An 18254-nucleotide genomic window follows, 5' to 3' on the forward strand; every position below is an offset into this window, starting at 1 on the left:
TAAATAACAATAACAATAATCATTTACCAAAACAAATTTATGCTAAGGGTATTCTAGTCATTTTAGTTTTTTCCATTATGCTATTACATCTCTATTCCATTCAACCAAACACAAGATTACTATTACGCCTCTATTCCATTACATTCAACCAAACAGTTGATTTGCTATTACACCTCTATTCCAATACACCTCTAATCCATTACACCTCTAATCTAATACACCTTTAATCCAATACAGCGAACCAAACGTGCCCTTAATTGTATTTACTACTTATTTATTTCATTTTCTTTATTTTTTTTGAATAAATGTTTTAATTTATTTGTTTATATATTGTTATTTTATATGATTGTAAGTATGACTTTTATTTATTTTATATTGTTGCTATTGCTCGTATCATTTTTATACTTTTGCGTACATTATGATTTTATCATGCATAACAACAATGTAATTGGCTTTCGTATTTTTTTTACTACGATTTTCGTATTTCATTTTATTTGATATAACAAAGTTGTTTTGAATAAATAATATTTTGTGTTTAGATTCGAGAAAATCGTACCCTAACTTACTGGGTTTCGATTTTCACGGTAAACCCAAATGCACGAATCTTTTTAAACTCGAATTCTAAATAATCTCGGGTTTTAAAAACAAAATCGCGTCCTAACTTATTGGTCGTGATCTCATTTTTAAATTCGAGATAGCTAAAATATCTTTTAAACAAGCATTTTTATGTATTGGGAATTCGAGATATTATGTCCTAACTTACTGGATATGATTCTCTTTCTCGAATAACGTGAAATATGCCCTTTCTTTGAAAATTTTCAACGTTTTAATACAAGGATCGTATTTTTAAATTTCTTTAAAGTTTTCGGTTTTTCGACACTAAGACATTAAGTAATCAACTAGGTACCAATTTTGGGCGTATCGAGGATGCTAATCTTTCCTCGTGCGTAACCGACTCCCGAACTCGTTTTTCTGAATTTCGTGGACTAAACTCATTGTTTTAATAAAATTAAACCGTTTATTAAAAACAACCACTTTTACGAGGTGACCCAATCACACCTCATCAAAAAGGATTGGTGGCGACTCCCGTTTTTTTTGTTTTCGTCAAAACCCAAGTCGACCCCGTTTTTTCATCCAAAAAATGGTGTCAACAGAGATAACTAGATTATCTCTGAAAAATTAAAATTCCAATGTAGCATATAATTTTAAGAGTTTTATTACCAAAGAAAGCAAACAGAGACATGAAGCAGCCAATTACATCGTACAAACATGGAGTTAACAAAATAGAAGGATGTTCATATAAACACAACGATGGGACTCCTCACTTTGTGCTCACCATCGTCCCACACTAAAGCACCAGACACCATAGCTTTATCCATTGTCGCTTCCACTATTACTTCAAAAGACAGCTTTTGTCCCACCGATGTGAACGACAGAACATCGGGGTTAACCCTGATTTTCAACGTACCTGTCGAAAAACTCAGGTTAGCTCTGTAAACCGCCGTCGGAGATCCCACGTTTGTGACGGTCCTTTGAAGGTACGGCTGAATGGTTTCAATGGCGAAGTGGAAAGACCAAAGGAAGGGTAGTTTAGTTCCGAAACTGTCCCATTAGTGTCTTCAGGACAAGTGGAGTTGTCTTTGGATAATAATTGTATTAACCGAGTGGCGTATCCTTGTCCGCATAAGAAGTTTATGTAATCGGTTTCATTGGCATCGTATACTAGACCTGGATTTGCAGCTTTTAAAGGATTCAAATGGCCTGAACCGTATGCAAATTCAGCTTCCATGTTGATGCCAGAGCTCATGGGGGCGGCTGCAATTAACATTGCAATTGGAAATTTAAGTGAAAGTTGTACCTAATCGAACTATAAAACATATTTGTTATGAGGTTTATAATTAATTACCTGTGGTCATAAGGGCAGATTGAATAGCAGCAGGAGACCATGTGGGATGAAATGATTTAACGTAGGCAGCTGCACCAGAAACATGAGGACAAGACATTGATGTTCCTGAGATTATGTTGAATGTCACGAACCTGTTGTCGCCTGGAACTAAAGAAACAGGAGAAATTGAAGACCACGCTGCTAGAATGTGAACCCCTGGTGCTGATATATCTGGCTGCAAACAACAATTTAATGAAAAAAAAAAAAACCATCAATCCGTCACAAGTTTCTGCAAAATCATATACTTTAATATATTTGGAAAGATTTGGATAAAAATATTAAACCAAAGCTTTTTTATCATTCAAGAGCAAAATCACGCTCGGCCTCACCCAACCATTTTTTTTCTAAATCTATAATATATTGTTTTTTTTCTTATATTAAATTGTAAATTATATCCCATCAAAAAATATTTTAAGTTATCTATTTTTAAAATTTTAATAAAAGAAAAATATTAAAATACTATAATTTTAAAAATTATATTGTTTAGAATTGAGCAAAAAAAAAAAATCAAAGATTGACCCAAATCAAGGTGTTTAGACGATGGAATACAAGTTAAAATATTATGGTTATCCAAACTGAGCCGAATGCTACTTTTTTTTGTTTAATTTATAATTAATTTTAATTTTTATAATTTAAAAAATAAATATTTTATATTTAAAATAGTGAAAATAACTTAAAAGTTCTATATAGAAATATTTTTTAAAATTACCATATAAAAGTTATTGGTTATTTTTTATTTACTTGAAAAAATAAATTTTCTAGAAATATTTATAAAAAAAAAGTTGAAATTTTATCAAATGATATTCAAAAGATATAAAATAAAACTCATTTTATCAAAATAAATCTAAAAATCTAAATAAGGATAAATCGAGAATCGAATTGAATTATGATAAACGATTTAAAAAAACGACCAAACTAAACTAAACTCACCCCTAATATCGACAAACTTAAACAAATTTGGATTAAATATTTACTAATACAAGTAAGCTTGAATTAAATCCATCGACCCACGAATACTTCTATATTTACCTTAAAAGATGTTTATGTTTTATATATTGGACACAATTATTGAAAGAAAAAAAAGTCAAACCATTAAATTTTCCATCAATTTACCTTAATAATCTCGGGTGTAATCGGATTCGGACCTCTCGACGAGAAAGAGATGATATAAGGAGCCAATGAGTCATTAACCTCACTACTCCTGAATATAGTTGCTGTTGGAGCACTACAAAAACATATAGGCAAAGTCTTACATGATATTCATTTGTGTATTCATATTGTATTCGTATCGAGTAATCGTACCTGCTGGAGTTTACGTACTGAAAAATGTTGCGACCGTCAACAAAGTTAAAACAAGATGCAGGCAAAGGAAAAAGGCTAGAATAGTCAATGCTGTCCTGGCCTCGAGCCACGGTCCCAGCTGCACCAGCCAAAAGGGCTCCTATCCCATTAGTGCGTATCGTATCACAAAGAACAATCTTACCCTTCACCAAATTTTTATCCAATGAATTCGAAAAACATAACCTGCACTTAAATGATTAGATCACTAAAATATTAATAGTATAAAAAGATATTAAAAAATGAAATACTTTAATTTTACACATGTGTAACTGGATCAATTAAAAAAAGAGAAGCTAAGTTTATTTACCTGGATGATCTACTAGATGTTGTAGTAGTGTTTGGTGCATCTCCACCATAAATCATAGGGTATGTTTTATTCTTGAGATCAAATGTATTTATTGATACTCCCTACATACAACCATACATATATATATATGATAACTATCATTATAAATCTATGACTATAAATCATGTATGTATTTATATTACCTCATAAATCTTGTTGTTGCCAAGTTGAACCTTGGTGGAAAACTTGCGATCGATGGTGCTAGCTGCCACGGAAAGCGACCACGGTGAGAAATTAGAGATCGTTGAACGTCCAGGGCCTTCGTTACCCGCAGAACTTACAGTCAGTATACCGTTTTTCATGGCATGAAAAGATGCGATATCGATCGCATCTTCGAAATAGTCTCTGGTCCGTCCTCCACCGAGTGAAATTGATATAATATCGACTCCATCAGAGATCGCATCATCGAATCCCGCGAGAATGTCGGCATCCTGACAACCATCGGACCAACATACTTTGTACACCGCAATGCGTGCCGATGGAACCCCTCCTCGAGCTGTTCCTGAACCAAAGCCGTAGAGACTTGCACCGTCGACTAAATTCCCGGCTGCCGTGGAAGCAGTATGAGTCCCATGACCGTCGAAGTCTCTCGGAGATTCAAAGTCATCCGGTAAAAACAGTCCATCGCTGCGGTAATATTTTGCACCTATGATCTTGCTGCATTTGAACATATAGCAATATTAGTTAGACATTTGAAGCACTAAGATTTCTCCCATATCGAACATATACTTGTATCCGAAGCGCACCCCTAAACCCAGTAACATAACCCAAAAAAAGAAACAAAAGTTACTTGTTGCAAGTGAAATTGTCTTGTGGTTGAAATTGGCAACTGCCTTTCCATTTGGAAGGAGGTGGACCAAGTCCTTTGTCATCAAAGCTTAGAGATTCAGGCCAAATTCCAGTGTCTAAAACACCAATGATAACATCACTTTCCATGGTTGCTCTTTCAACTTGTTGAGGGAATCCCATAAAATCCCATGACCTTGTTGTATGTAGTTTTCTCTTTTCATTTGGAAACACTGATACTACACCCTTCATTCCTGAACATATCCAAACAACCAAAATTCAAATTAAGCTCGAAGATCTGCGTCTTAATCCACAGAGTATTTCCGCTTTGACTTTTAAAGTAGACCTATTATTATAACTCGAACTTGAAATTTTGATTTGTTTAACTCGAATATGAACTTGATCTAACTTGATTTGATATAAAAAGTAACAATATGAAACCAGAGGGGCATGGTAAGGTCTTGACCCTCACCTTGGTTGAATGAGAACTCTTTAATCCTTCCCAAAAAATTGTATTTTTTTAGCATTTTCAAAAGATTAATAATATAATTTAAGCTTTTGAATATAAAAATTTTAACCTTGATCCCTTCAAAGTTTTATAATTTTATTTTGGATCTCTAAAAACTTCATTGCTTCACCCTTGAAACTGGTTCAACTTGAACTAAAAAATGAACCAAACTTAAGTGCCAAATCCGAATGGAAAAAACTCAAAAAGCTCAATTGAAAAATCTGAATGATTCAATTTTGAAATTGACCTGAACTCAAAAATAATTCAAACTCGAAGTAATATAAAAATTTTAAAACTTGAATTGACTCAATCTAGAATAATCAAATTTGGAATCAATTGAACATGTCTGGTTACAAGTCTAGTTGAAAATATAGCGCTCTCTTTTTTACTTGAAATTCTTATAATTTTGTCTAAAGTTTACCAATCTAACCCTTGATTGAATCATTCAAATCATCTGTTAATTCAAATTGGTTCACTCAATTTAAATGTTGACCTAATAATAATTAAATAATTAATTCAAAAATCATAAATATTATAAAATCGATTGAAGCGCCAATTTTTTATTTTGATTTCTAGTTTTTTTAATTGAACCCAAGTGATTCACTCAAAAATCAATTCAACTCTTGTTTTCATATCGATATATTGATCGGTCTTGTTCCACCAATCCGACCTATCAATCTGATTCGATACAAATAACACTGCTTTTATCTCATAAAAAATAATTGATAAATACAAACTTAAATGTTTGTGTATATATCATAATGGATTTGAAGAAATTTTAAATGTGAGGTTGGAGTGTTACACTTACCGGCCATTTTTTGTGCTTCTTCCTCAGTCAAATCCACCACGAACCCATTAAAACTCTTTTTGTAGCTGTACAGCACTGTCTTCGACTCACTGCATTCATTCCAATTGCATGCTCAATCTCAATCACCAGTAGTAGGTTTTATTTTGTTTTGGGAATAATTATAATTAATTATTACAATTATTAGGAGGAGCTAAGGTTATTGACTGCCCTTTTACCTTGGTCCCTGTTTATATATATATATACGATATAAATATCAGATACGGATATTTAAGAAAAAAAATCAGAGGCAGCATATGTTTACACACCTGCCAAAAACATCTTGTACCATGCTGCCATGAAGCAAAGCTGTGGAAGCTCCATCTTTAAGTCGGTCACCCATATACACAATATAGCTCTGAATATTCACCGATTACAATTTTTATTTTTCTTAAAATGAAGTTCATCACCAATGGAAATTTTAGAAAAAAAAAAGACAAGAAATTAAATCCAGTATTAACCTTTCGATTGGCATTGGCGTTGGATTGAAAAAGATGAGAGGCTGCTTTGGTGGTAAGAAGAGCTAAAAGAAAGCAATGAAGTAGATATTTTCCTCCCTCCATTGAAACAATGCTCACACAAAAATAAATAACAAACTTTTCCAAGTAGTATATTTATGGAGAAAAATAGATGCTAAAGTCTTAGTCTTTGTGGAAATAAATTATATTAGAAATTTAAACTTTTCATACTTTTTTTTTTGTTTTAATTTATATTTGGGATAATATTTAAAATTGTATATAAATTTGTTGGATAATTACTACAAAATTTCCTTTACAGTAATTTTAGTAAAATGTCAAAGTTTTAGAGAAAAGAAATATGAGAAAATCAAGAAGAATGACTGAAGCTCTCATTTTGTTGCTTATAAAAAATAATGACCTCCTATTTATAGGATTCGGGTAAAATAGTTCAGGAAATTCAAAGGCCATATTGCAATGATCAGATTCTGACGATCATATTATTGCATTACCTTCGTTATAAATTACATTTGGGATAATATTTAAAACTGAACATGAATTTTATGTTATAATTATTTCTTTAAATATAATTATATTTAAAAAGAAATTGGATAAACCATTTGTTTTATTTATATTTGGATTAAATTTTTAATTTTTAAAAATAATCGTGTATTATGTCTATTTCCTACCATGGTAGCTCATTAAATAAGTGTTCCTAAATTTTTATATTTTTGTGGGTATGAACATATGACCTACATTTTGATTTTTCTTTAGTATCAATAAATTTGGGGTCACCAATTGCTACAACTAGTGAACTACTTTTCAATATTATTATTATTTCATTAAAGATGGAGAAAAGTATTTTTGAGATTGAGAAAATATTAGGTAAATTGTTCCTATTAAATAAATTATTATTTTATTTGATAATTTATTGTATAATAATGTTTTATTTTTTTTCTTAAAGTATTACTTAAGGGTGAATTCAGTTTGATTTGATTATATTTTTTTAAAAAATTAAATTTATTTATGATAATTTTGAGTTTTAAGTTGTCGGATTTTATTTTAACAAAAAGAAAAGATATATACATATATTGAAAAATAAGTTTCATATAGAATTTTACGTATTTCTAAAGGGATTTGAATAAGTAACAAACTTAACCACGAAGTTAGAATAGGAGAAAATAGGTTAAATTCTATTATTAGACACTATATTTTGAATAAGTTGTGAATTTAGTACCTATATATTAATTTAGTCATTTTCAATCTCTATACTTTTAAAGTTTTAATCTTGACCAAATGAAAGCTATCACATTAATTAAGTTCTGTTATTTTTAAAATTTGACACGTCAAATATATTATCGCATATGTTCTGTCATGTCAACTTGCCATCTCCATATATTACTCACAAAAAACCAATTAATAGATTTAACAGTTGTCGTTTACATTAAGATTAAGATTTCGAAAATTAGAAAATATAAGACTAAGAACGATCCAATTCGAGAACATGAACTAAATCCCTAACTTTACACATAATGCAGGACTAATAATAAAATTTAACCAAATAGATTTAATTGCTATTGTTTGGTCAGGATTAATTTTTTTAAAATTAAAAAAATAAATAGACTAATATTGATCAAATTAAAATACATGTATTAAATCTACAATTTATGTAAAATACATGTTCTAATGGCAGAATTTGACCGGAGAAAATATGATAAATCAGTTTGACTTTAGCTTGTATGTGGTAGAATGACATTATATGGTTTTATTGGGCATTCTTTGGTGGCGTGTATGGGAAGCAACCAAAAAAAGGGTAAACCTCATTAATCGCTAATTTACGTATTTGACAATCGAATCGATAAAATTTGTATATGTAGAGATTGAATCGATTGATTTAATTTAGAATTAAAATTAAAATAATAAAATATATAAATTTAAAAGCTACATATATTATTATACCAATTAGATAAAAGTCATCTTTTCTATTAACAATTTAATAATAATGTTAGTGATAAATTTGTAAATTTTTATACCTTGGGTGTCTACTTGCTATATAAAATTTTTTAGTTTTCATAATCATTTTTCGAAAAATTATTTTTCAAATAAATAACTCTAATATAAAAAAATGATTTTTATATAACATTTTAGCTAAAATTCTAGAGGGTGTGGAAATAAATAACGAACTAATTTGTCTCCTAACATGTCCAGAGAGAGACATAGTGTTAGAATAGGAGAAAATATTGCAAATCAGTTTGATTTTAGTTTAAAGAGGTGAAAATGACCTCTTGGCATTATTCGTCGGTCTGTATGGGGACGCAAGAAAAATATTACAAAAATGCATAATGTCAATTTTAGATTTTCATCTTCTTAACTTTTATCAATTTGGTTAAAGTTGACATTAAAACGCCTTTTGAGTACTAATTCTTAATTAATAAGCAACTAATAAAATTAGAATCTACATTTTCAAAGGTTAATATGTTAAGGGTAGACTACATTAGTCACTAAATTATAGATAAGTTTTCGTTTTGGTCACTTAACTAAAAAAGTTACAATTTAGTCATTGAACTATTCGAAAGTTTTCATTTAAGTCACTGGACTCTTAAAATCGGTGCTATATGGTTTTCTCTATCCGTACTGCCTGCACCAATCAAAAGTTCTTTTTCCCATTCTCTTTTGCAGTTTGTTTTTTTTTTCATAAAACAATTTTGGACATCATGAATCTACGGACCAAAATTCAAATAGCTTTTTTTTCTGATCTTCGATACTGACCGTCAGATCGACTTGGACTTCAGGTATATTCTTCTACTCATAGATGGGTACTAATCCATCATATCGATCATCATTTAGAGCTTGTTGGTGGAACTTTAAAAAAAAAAGACCTAATAGCTTAGTAACTTAAATAAAAAATTTTAAACAGTTCAGTGACTTAAATGAAAACTTTTGAATAATTTAATAATCAAATTGTATCTTTTTTAAGTTAGTGGCCAAAACTAAGATTACCCTTTATTTAGTGACTAATAGTATAGTTTACCCATATATTAAATAAGACCTTGAATTTTATCATCACTTTATTTAGATAAAGCGCTTATACTTTTACTATACTTAAATAAACCATTAAACTTTTATGGGTAAACTAAATTAGTAGTCATCCAACTATTAGTAAATTTTTTTAGTCACACAATTATGAAAAATTACAAATTGGTCACCCAACTATTCAATTTTGTCTTTTTTGGTCACTAACTAGCTAACGGTGATAGCTTTTAAAATTGACATAATAGCAACTTTAACACTAAATATTTATAAATTATGTCAATTTAGAATTGATTCTAAAAAATTAACTCTCAACATTTACACAATGTGTAATTTGGTTTTTTTTTTTTGCAATTTTACTTTTCTTTGTTGCATGAAGGTTAATTTTAAAAGAATGAGAAAAGATTAAAATTATTATCTTAGAATTTTTTGGGATTTCCATTTTTTGTATATCAATCAAATTCAACTAATAAAATTGTTTTTTTTAGCTTTTTAGGTGAAAGTGTCACAAAATAAAACTTCAAAAAAGACCAAATTTCTCAATATGTAAACGTTGAGGGTAAGATTTTTTTGAATCAAGACTAAATTTATACAATGTATAAATGTCAAGGGTTAAAGTTACTATTATGCCAATTTTAAAAGCTGTCACCATTAGCCTAGACCAAAAAAAGACAAAATTGAATAGTTTGGTGAACATTTTGTAACTTTCCATAGTTGAGTGACCAAAATAAAAAATCAAATAATTAAGTGACCATGTTGTAACTTTTGATAGTTAGGTGATCAAAAAAGAAATTTACTAATAGTTGAGTGACCACAATTGTAGTTTATGCAACTTTTATTGATACCATATAAGACTTAATCTCTAACCTGTATACAAATAAACCCTTAAAATTTAAGTTATATCTAAATAAAACTCTTAATATAAATCATTATTTCATTTACAATAAGAGCTAATTCAAATACAAATAAAAGTATAATAACTTATTTGGGTACAACAAAAAATATAGGGACTTATTTAATGAATGTAATCTACTTCAAGGGCACTTTTGGTAGTTTAGCCTTTTCAAATTTCAGGTTTTCACAGCTATGATATTGAAGCAAATACAACTATTGGACTCCTCGCTTTACGCACACCATCATCCCACACTAAAGAACCAGAAACCATAGATATGCATCCATTGTTCCTTCAATTATTACTTGAAAAGACAGCTTTTGCCCCACAGATGTAAACGACAAAACATTAGGGTTAACTCGGACTCTAGCTGTTCTTGTCGGAAAACTCACTCTTGCTCTATACGTTGCCATCGGAGATCCCACATTCGTAACAGTTCTATTGAAAACACGACGAACAGTTGTTGAAGAAGTGAAAACAGCAAATGAAGGATAGTTTAGATCCGAAAGTACTGTTCCATTTGTTGCTGCAGAACATGTTGCATTATCCCTATTAACTTGTCGAAGAAACCAAGTGTCATATCCTTGTCCGCATAAAAAAATTTATGTAATCAACTTCATTGGAATCGTAGATTAAGCCTGGATTTATAGCTTTGATTGGGTTCAAATGGCCTGATCCGTATGCAAACTCAGCGTCCGAGTTCATGCATGAACTCATACGGGAAGCTGTAGTGATAAGGGAAGATTTGATAGCAGAAGGAGACCAAGTGGGATGAAACGACTGCGGCAGAAACATGGGGACAAGCCATTGATGTGCCTGAGATTATGTTAAATGGAACCCATCTATTATCGCGCCTCTATTTTGGGAAACTGGTGAAGCTAAAGACCATGCAGCTACAATATCAACCCCTGGTGCTGACAAATCTGGCTGTAATTATTACCCACAAAAATTTAGAAAACTTAGGATTAAGTTACGCCTAAGCTTGCTATTAACATATTTTATAAGTTCTCCTTGGCTTAAAATTTTGTTTAAATTAACTCATATTTATAAATAACTAATTTAAATCTATTTTAGATCTGCCTATATTATTTTTAAAAAATAAAATATATATTTATATTATTTTTAATTTAATATTTAATAACTTTATATATTTTTTATTTATTAAAATTTTATATATAGTTACCTAACATTTTTTAATTTTTAGATTATAGTAGTATTATATAGTACTATAGATTTAATTTTTATAAATGATATAATATATAAAAATAATGTAATATAAAATATTAGAAACATAAAAATTGAGTCGGACTTGAGCTTTAAATTTTCAATCATAGAGATAACTAGATTATATACGAAAAATCAAAATTTCAATATAGCATATAATTTTAAGAGTTTTATTACCACAGAAAGCAAACAGAGACATGAAGCAGCCAATTACATCGTACAAACATGGAGTTAACAAAATAGAAGGATGTTCATATAAACGCAACGATGGGACTCCTCACTTTGTGCTCACCATCGTCCCACACTAAAGCACCAGACACCATAGCTTTATCCATTGTCGCTTCCACTATTACTTCAAAAGACAGCTTTTGTCCCACCGATGTGAACGACAGAACATCGGGGTTAACCCTGATTTTCAACGTACCTGTCGGAAAACTCAGGTTAGCTCTGTAAACCGCCGTCGGAGATCCCACGTTTGTGACGGTCCTTTTGAAGGTACGGCTGAATGGTTTCAATGGCGAAGTGGAAAGACCAAAGGAAGGGTAGTTTAGTTCCGAAACTGTCCCATTAGTGTCTTTAGGACAAGTGGAGTTGTCTTTGGATAATAATTGTATTAGCCGAGTGGCGTATCCTTGTCCGCATAAGAAGTTTATGTAATCGGTTTCATTAGCATCGTATACTAGACCTGGATTTGCAGCTTTTAAAGGATTCAAATGGCCTGAACCGAATGCAAATTCAGCTTCCATGTTGATGCCAGAGCTCATGGGGCGGCTGCAATTAACATTGCAATTGGAAATTTAAGTGAAAGTTGTACCTAATCGAACTATAAAACATATTTGTTATGAGGTTTACAATTAATTACCTGTGGTCATAAGGGCAGATTGAATAGCAGCAGGAGACCATGTGGGATGAAATGATTTAACGTAGGCAGCTGCACCAGAAACATGAGGACAAGACATTGATGTTCCTGAGATTATGTTGAATGTCACGAACCTGTTGTCGCCTGGAACTGAAGAAACAGGAGAAATTGAAGACCACGCTGCTAGAATGTGAACCCCTGGTGCTGATATATCTGGCTGCAAACAACAATTTAATGAAAAAAAAAACCCATCAATCCATCACAAGTTTCTGCAAAATCATATGCAATAATATATTTGGAAAGATTTAGATAAAAATATTAAACCAAAGCTTTAGCAAAATCACGCTCAGCCTCACCTAACCCTTTTTTTTCTAAATCTATAATATATTGTTTTATTTTCTTATATTAAATTGTAATTTATATCGCATCAAAAAAATATTTTAAGTTATCTATTTTTAAATTTTTAATAAAATAAAAATAATAGAATACTATAATTTTAAAAATTATATTGTTTAGAATTGAGTAAGAAAATAAAAAAAATCAAAGATTGATCCAAATCGAGGTGTTTAGATGATGGAATACAAGTTAAAATATTATGGTTATCCGAACTGAGCCAAATGCTACTTTTTTGTTTAATTTATAATTAATTTTAATTTTTATGATTTAAAAAATAAACATTTTATATTTAAAATAGTGAAAATAACTTAAAAGTTCTATATAGAAATATTTTTTAAAATTACCATATAAAAGATATAGTTTATTTTTTATTTACTTGAAAAAATAATTTTTCTAGAAATATTTATAAACAAAAAAAGTTGAAATTTTATCAAATGATATTCAAAAGATATAAAATAAAACTCATTTTGTCAAAATAAATCTAAAAATCTAAATAAGGATAAATCGAGAATCGAATTGAATTATGATAAACGATTTTAAAAAAAACGACCAAACTAAACTAAACTCACCCCTAATATCGACAAACTTAAACAAATTTCGATTAAATATTTACTAATACAAGTAGGCTTGAATTAAATCCGTCGACCCACGAATACTTCTATATTTACCTTAAAAGATGTTTATGTTTTATATATTGGACACAATTATTGAAAGGAAAAAAGTCAAACCATTTAATTTTCCATCAATTTACCTTAATAATCTCGGGTGTAATCGGATTCGGACCTCTCGACGAGAAAGAGATGATATAAGGAGCCAATGAGTCATTAACCTCACTACTCCTGAATATAGTTGCTGTTGGAGCACTACAAAAACATATAGGCAAAGTCTTACATGATATTCATTTGTGTATTCATATTATATTCGTATTGAGTAATCGTACCTGGTGGAGTTTACGTACTGAAAAATGTTGCGACCGTCAACCAAGTTAAAACAAGATGCAGGCAAAGGAAAAAGGTTAGAATGGTCAATCCCGACCTGGTCTCGAGCCACGGTCCCAGCTGCACCAGCCAAAAGGGCTCCTATCCCCTTACTGCGTTTCGTATCACAGAGAACAATCTTACCCTTCACCAAATTTTTATCCAATGAATTCGGAAAACAGAATCTGCACTTCAACGATTGGATCATTAAAATATTAATAGTATAAAGAGATACGAAAAGATAAAATACTTTAGTTTTACACATGTGGAACTAGATCAATTAAAAAAGAAAAAAAAAGGCTAAGTTTATGTTACCTCGATGATGTAGTAGATGTTGAAGTAGTGTTTGCTGCGTCTCCGCCATAAATCATAGGGTACGTTTTATTCTTGAGATCAAATGTATTTATTGATACTCCCTACATACAACCATACATATATATATAATAACTATCATTATAAATCATAAAATTGATATATGATTATAAATCATGCATGTATTTATATTACCTCATAAATCTTGTTGTTGCCAAGTTGAACCTTGGTGGAAAACTTGCGATCGATGGTGCTAGCTGCCACAGAAAGCGACCACGGTGAGAAATTAGAGATCGTTGAACGTCCAGGGCCTTCGTTACCTGCCGAACTTACAGTCAGTATACCGTTTTTCATGGCGTGAAAAGATGCGATACTGATCGCATCTTCGAAATAGTCTCTGGTCTGTCCTCCGCCGACTGAAATTGATATAATATCGACTCCATCAGAGATCGCATCATCGAATCCCGCGAGAATGTCGGCATCCTCACAACCATCGGACCAACATATTTTGTACACCGCGATGCGTGCTGATGGAACCCCTCCTCGAGCTGTTCCTGAACCAAAGCCGTAGAGACTTGCACCGTCGACTAAACTCCCTGCTGCCGTGGAAGCAGTATGAGTCCCATGACCGTCGGCGTCTCTTGGAGATTCAAAGTCATCCGGTAAAAACAGTCCATCGCTGCGGTAATATTTTGCACCTATGATCTTGCTGCATTTGAACATATAGCAATTTTAGTTAGACATTTGAAGCACTAAGATTTCTCCCATATCGAACATATACTTGTATCCGAAACGCACCCCTAAACCCAGTAACATAACCCAAAAAAAGAAACAAAATTTACTTGTTGCAAGTGAAATTGTCTTGTGGTTGAAATTGGCAACTGCCTTTCCATTTGGAAGGAGGTGGACCAAGTCCTTTGTCATCAAAGCTTAGAGATTCAGGCCAAATTCCAGTGTCTAAAACTCCAATGATAACATCACTTTCCATGGTTGCTCTTTCAACTTGTTGAGGGAATCCCATAAAATCCCATGACCTTGTTGTATGTAGTTTTCTCTTTTCATTTGGAAACACTGATACTACGCCCTTCATTCCTGAACATATCCAAACAACCAAAATTCAAATTAAGCTCGAAGATCTACGTCTTAATCCACAGAGTATTTCCGCTTTGACTTTTAAAGTAGACCTATTATTATAACTCGAACTTGAAATTTTAATTTGTTTAACTCGAATATGAACTTGATCTAACTTGATTTGATATAAAAAGTAACAATATGAAACCAGAGGGGCATGGTAAGGTCTTGACCCTCACCTTGGTTCAATGAGAACTCTTTAATCCTTCCCAAAAAATTGTATTTTTTTAGCATCTTCAAAAGATTAATAATATAACTTAAGCTTTTTAATATAAAAATTTTAACCTTGATCCCTTCAAAATTTTGTAATTTTATTTTGGATCACTAAAAAATTCATGATTTCACCCTTGGAACTGGCTCAAATTTGAACTAAAAAATGAACCAAACTTAAGTGTCAAATCCGAATGAAAAAAACCCAAAAAGCTCAATTGAAAAACCTAAATGATTCAATTTTGAAATTGACCTGAACTCAAAAATGATTCAAACTCCCAAGTAATATAAAAATTTTAAAGCCTGAATTGACTCAATCTAAAATAATCAAATTTGGAATCAATTGAATATGTCCGGTTACAAGTCTACTTGAAAATATAACGCTCTCTTTTTTAGTTGAAATTCTTATAATTTTGTCAAAAATTTAACAATCTAACCCTTGATCGAATCATTCAAATCATCTGTTAAGTCAAATTGGTTTGCTCAATTTAAATGTTGAACTAATAATAATTAAATAATTAATTCAAAATTCATAAATATTATAAAATCGATAATTCAAACGTCAATTTTTTATTTTGATTTCTAATTTTTTTTAATTGAACCCAAGTGATTCACTCAAAAATCAATTCTAACTCTTGTTTTCAGATCAATATATTGATCGCTTTTATTCAACCAATCTGACCTATCAATCTGATTCAATACAAATAACACTGCTTTTATCTCATAAAAAATAATTGATAAATACAAACTTAAATGTTTGTGTATATATCATAATGGATTTGAAGAAATTTTAAATGTGAGGTTGGAGTGTTACACTTACCGGCCATTTTTTGTGCTTCTTCCTCAGTCAAATCCACCACGAACCCATTAAAACTCTTTTTGTAGCTGTACAGCACTGTCTTCGACTCACTGCATTCATTCCAATTGCATGCTCAATCTCAATCACCAGTAGTAGGTTTTATTTTGTTTTGGGAATAATTATAATTAATTATTACAATTATTAGGAGGAGCTAAGGTTATTGACTGCCCTTTTACCTTGGTCCCTGTTTATATATATATACGATATAAATATCAGATACAGATATTTAAGAAAAACAATCAGAGGCAGCATATGTTTACACACCTGCCAAAAACATCTTGTACCATGCTGCCATGAAGCAAAGCTGTGGAAGCTCCATCTTTAAGTCGGTCACCCATATACACAATATAGCTCTGAATATTCACCGATTACAATTTTTATTTTTCTTAAAATGAAGCTCACCACCAATGGAAATTTTAGAAAAAGAAAATGACAAGAAATTAAATCCAATATTAACCTTTCGATTGGCATTGGCATTGGCATTGGATTGAAAAAGATGAGATGCTGCTTTGGTAGTAAGAAGAGCTAAAAGAAAGCAATGAAGTAGATATCTTCCTCCCTCCATTGAAACAATGCTCACACAACTTTTCCAAGTAGTATATTTATGGAGAAAAATATATGCTAAAAGTCTTATAGTCTTTGTGGAAATAAATTATATTAGAAATTCAAACTTTTCATACTTTCTTTTTTTTTGTTTTAATTTATATTTGGGATAATATTTAAAATAATTACTACAAATTTTCTTTACTGTAATTTTAATAAAATGCGAAAATTTTAGAAAAAAGAAATATGAGAAAATCAAGAAGAATGAATGAAGCTCTCATTTTGTTGCTCATAAAAAATAATGACCTCCTATTTATAGGATTAGGGTAAAATGATTAGATTCTAGCGGTCATATTTTTGCATTACTTTCGTTATAAATTATATTTGGGATATTAATATTTAAAACTGGACATGAATTTTGGTCTAATATATAATGTTATAATTATTTCTTTAAATGTAATTATATTTAAAAAGAAATTGGATAAACCATTTATTTTATTTATGTTTGGATTAAATTTTTAATTTTTAAAAATAATCGTGCATTATGTCTATTTCCTACCATGGTAGCTTATTAAGTAAGTGTTCCTAGATTTTTATATTTGTGTGGGTATCAACATATGAAATCTCACAAAAAGATAGGGAAATGGAGTAAGGAATGGGAAAAACCAGCTGTCAATGAATGTATTGACCCACACATTTTGATTTTTCTTTAGTACCAATAAATTGGGTGTCACCAATTGCTACAACTAGTACTGAACTATTTTTCAATATTATTATTATTTTCATTAAAGATGGAGAAAAGTATTTTGAGACTGAGAAATTATTAGCTAAATTGTTCCTATTAAATAAATTATTATTATTATTATTTTATTCGATAATTTATTTTATAATAATGTTCTAAAATTTTTTTTCTTAGGTATTATTTAAGGGTGAGCTCTTGATAGTATTTTTAAAAATTTTTAGAATTATCTATGATAATTTTGAGTTTTAAATTTTCGGATTTTATTTTAACAAAAAGAATATATACATATACTGAGAAATAAGTTTATATAGAATTTTAGGTATTTCTAAAGGGATTTGAATAAGTAACAAACTTAAGCACGAAGTTAGAATAGGAGAAAATAGGTTAAATTCTGTTATTAGATACTATATTTTGAATAAGTTGTGGATTTAGTACCTAAATATTAATTTAGTCATTTTCAATCTCTATACTTATAAGTTTTAATCTTGACCAAATGAAAACTATCACATTAATTAAGTTCTGTTATTTTTAAAATTTAACATGTTAAATATAGTATCGCATATGTAATGTCATGTCAACTTGCCATCTCCATATATTACTCAGAGAAAATCAATTAATAGATTTAACAGTTGCCGTTTACATTAAGATTAAAATTTCGAAATTCAGAAAATATAATACTAAGAACGATCCAATTCGAGAACATGAACTAAATCTCTAACTTTACACATAATGCAGGACGAATAATAGAATTTAACCAAATAGATTTAATTACTATTGTTTGGTCAGGATTAATTTTTTTTAAAATTTGAAAAATAAATAGAATAAAATTAATCAAATTAAAATAAATGTATTAA

General features: G+C 30.3%; 1 protein-coding gene and 1 pseudogene across 3 annotated transcripts; both read right to left on the minus strand.

Moving 5' to 3' along the window:
• Positions 1–1193: 1193 nt before the first annotated feature.
• Positions 1194–6368, minus strand: LOC107943444 (cucumisin-like; annotated as a pseudogene).
• A 5152-nt stretch (positions 6369–11520) lies between these two features.
• Positions 11521–16945, minus strand: LOC107900456 (cucumisin). Of its 3 annotated transcripts, XM_016826058.2 has the most exons (11): positions 16573–16945; positions 16380–16468; positions 16077–16165; positions 14758–15007; positions 14260–14624; positions 14111–14172; positions 13919–14019; positions 13567–13788; positions 13378–13489; positions 12234–12447; positions 11521–12142 (listed from the first exon to the last, which is right to left on the minus strand). In XM_016826058.2, exons 1-11 carry the CDS (start codon positions 16678–16680, stop codon positions 12132–12134), a joined length of 1623 nt encoding a protein of 540 aa, XP_016681547.2. In that variant the 5' UTR covers positions 16681–16945; the 3' UTR covers positions 11521–12131. The 3 variants fall into 3 exon arrangements, with proteins under 3 accessions (XP_016681547.2, XP_016681546.2, XP_040951952.1); XM_016826057.2 differs by having other exon boundaries at positions 14111–14624; XM_041096018.1 differs by lacking the exon at positions 11521–12142 and having other exon boundaries at positions 12203–12447; positions 14111–14624; positions 16573–16786.
• Positions 16946–18254: the final 1309 nt, after the last annotated feature.

Source organism: Gossypium hirsutum, chromosome D06, assembly GCF_007990345.1.
Source record: "Gossypium hirsutum isolate 1008001.06 chromosome D06, Gossypium_hirsutum_v2.1, whole genome shotgun sequence".
Classification (NCBI taxonomy): domain Eukaryota; kingdom Viridiplantae; phylum Streptophyta; class Magnoliopsida; order Malvales; family Malvaceae; genus Gossypium; species Gossypium hirsutum.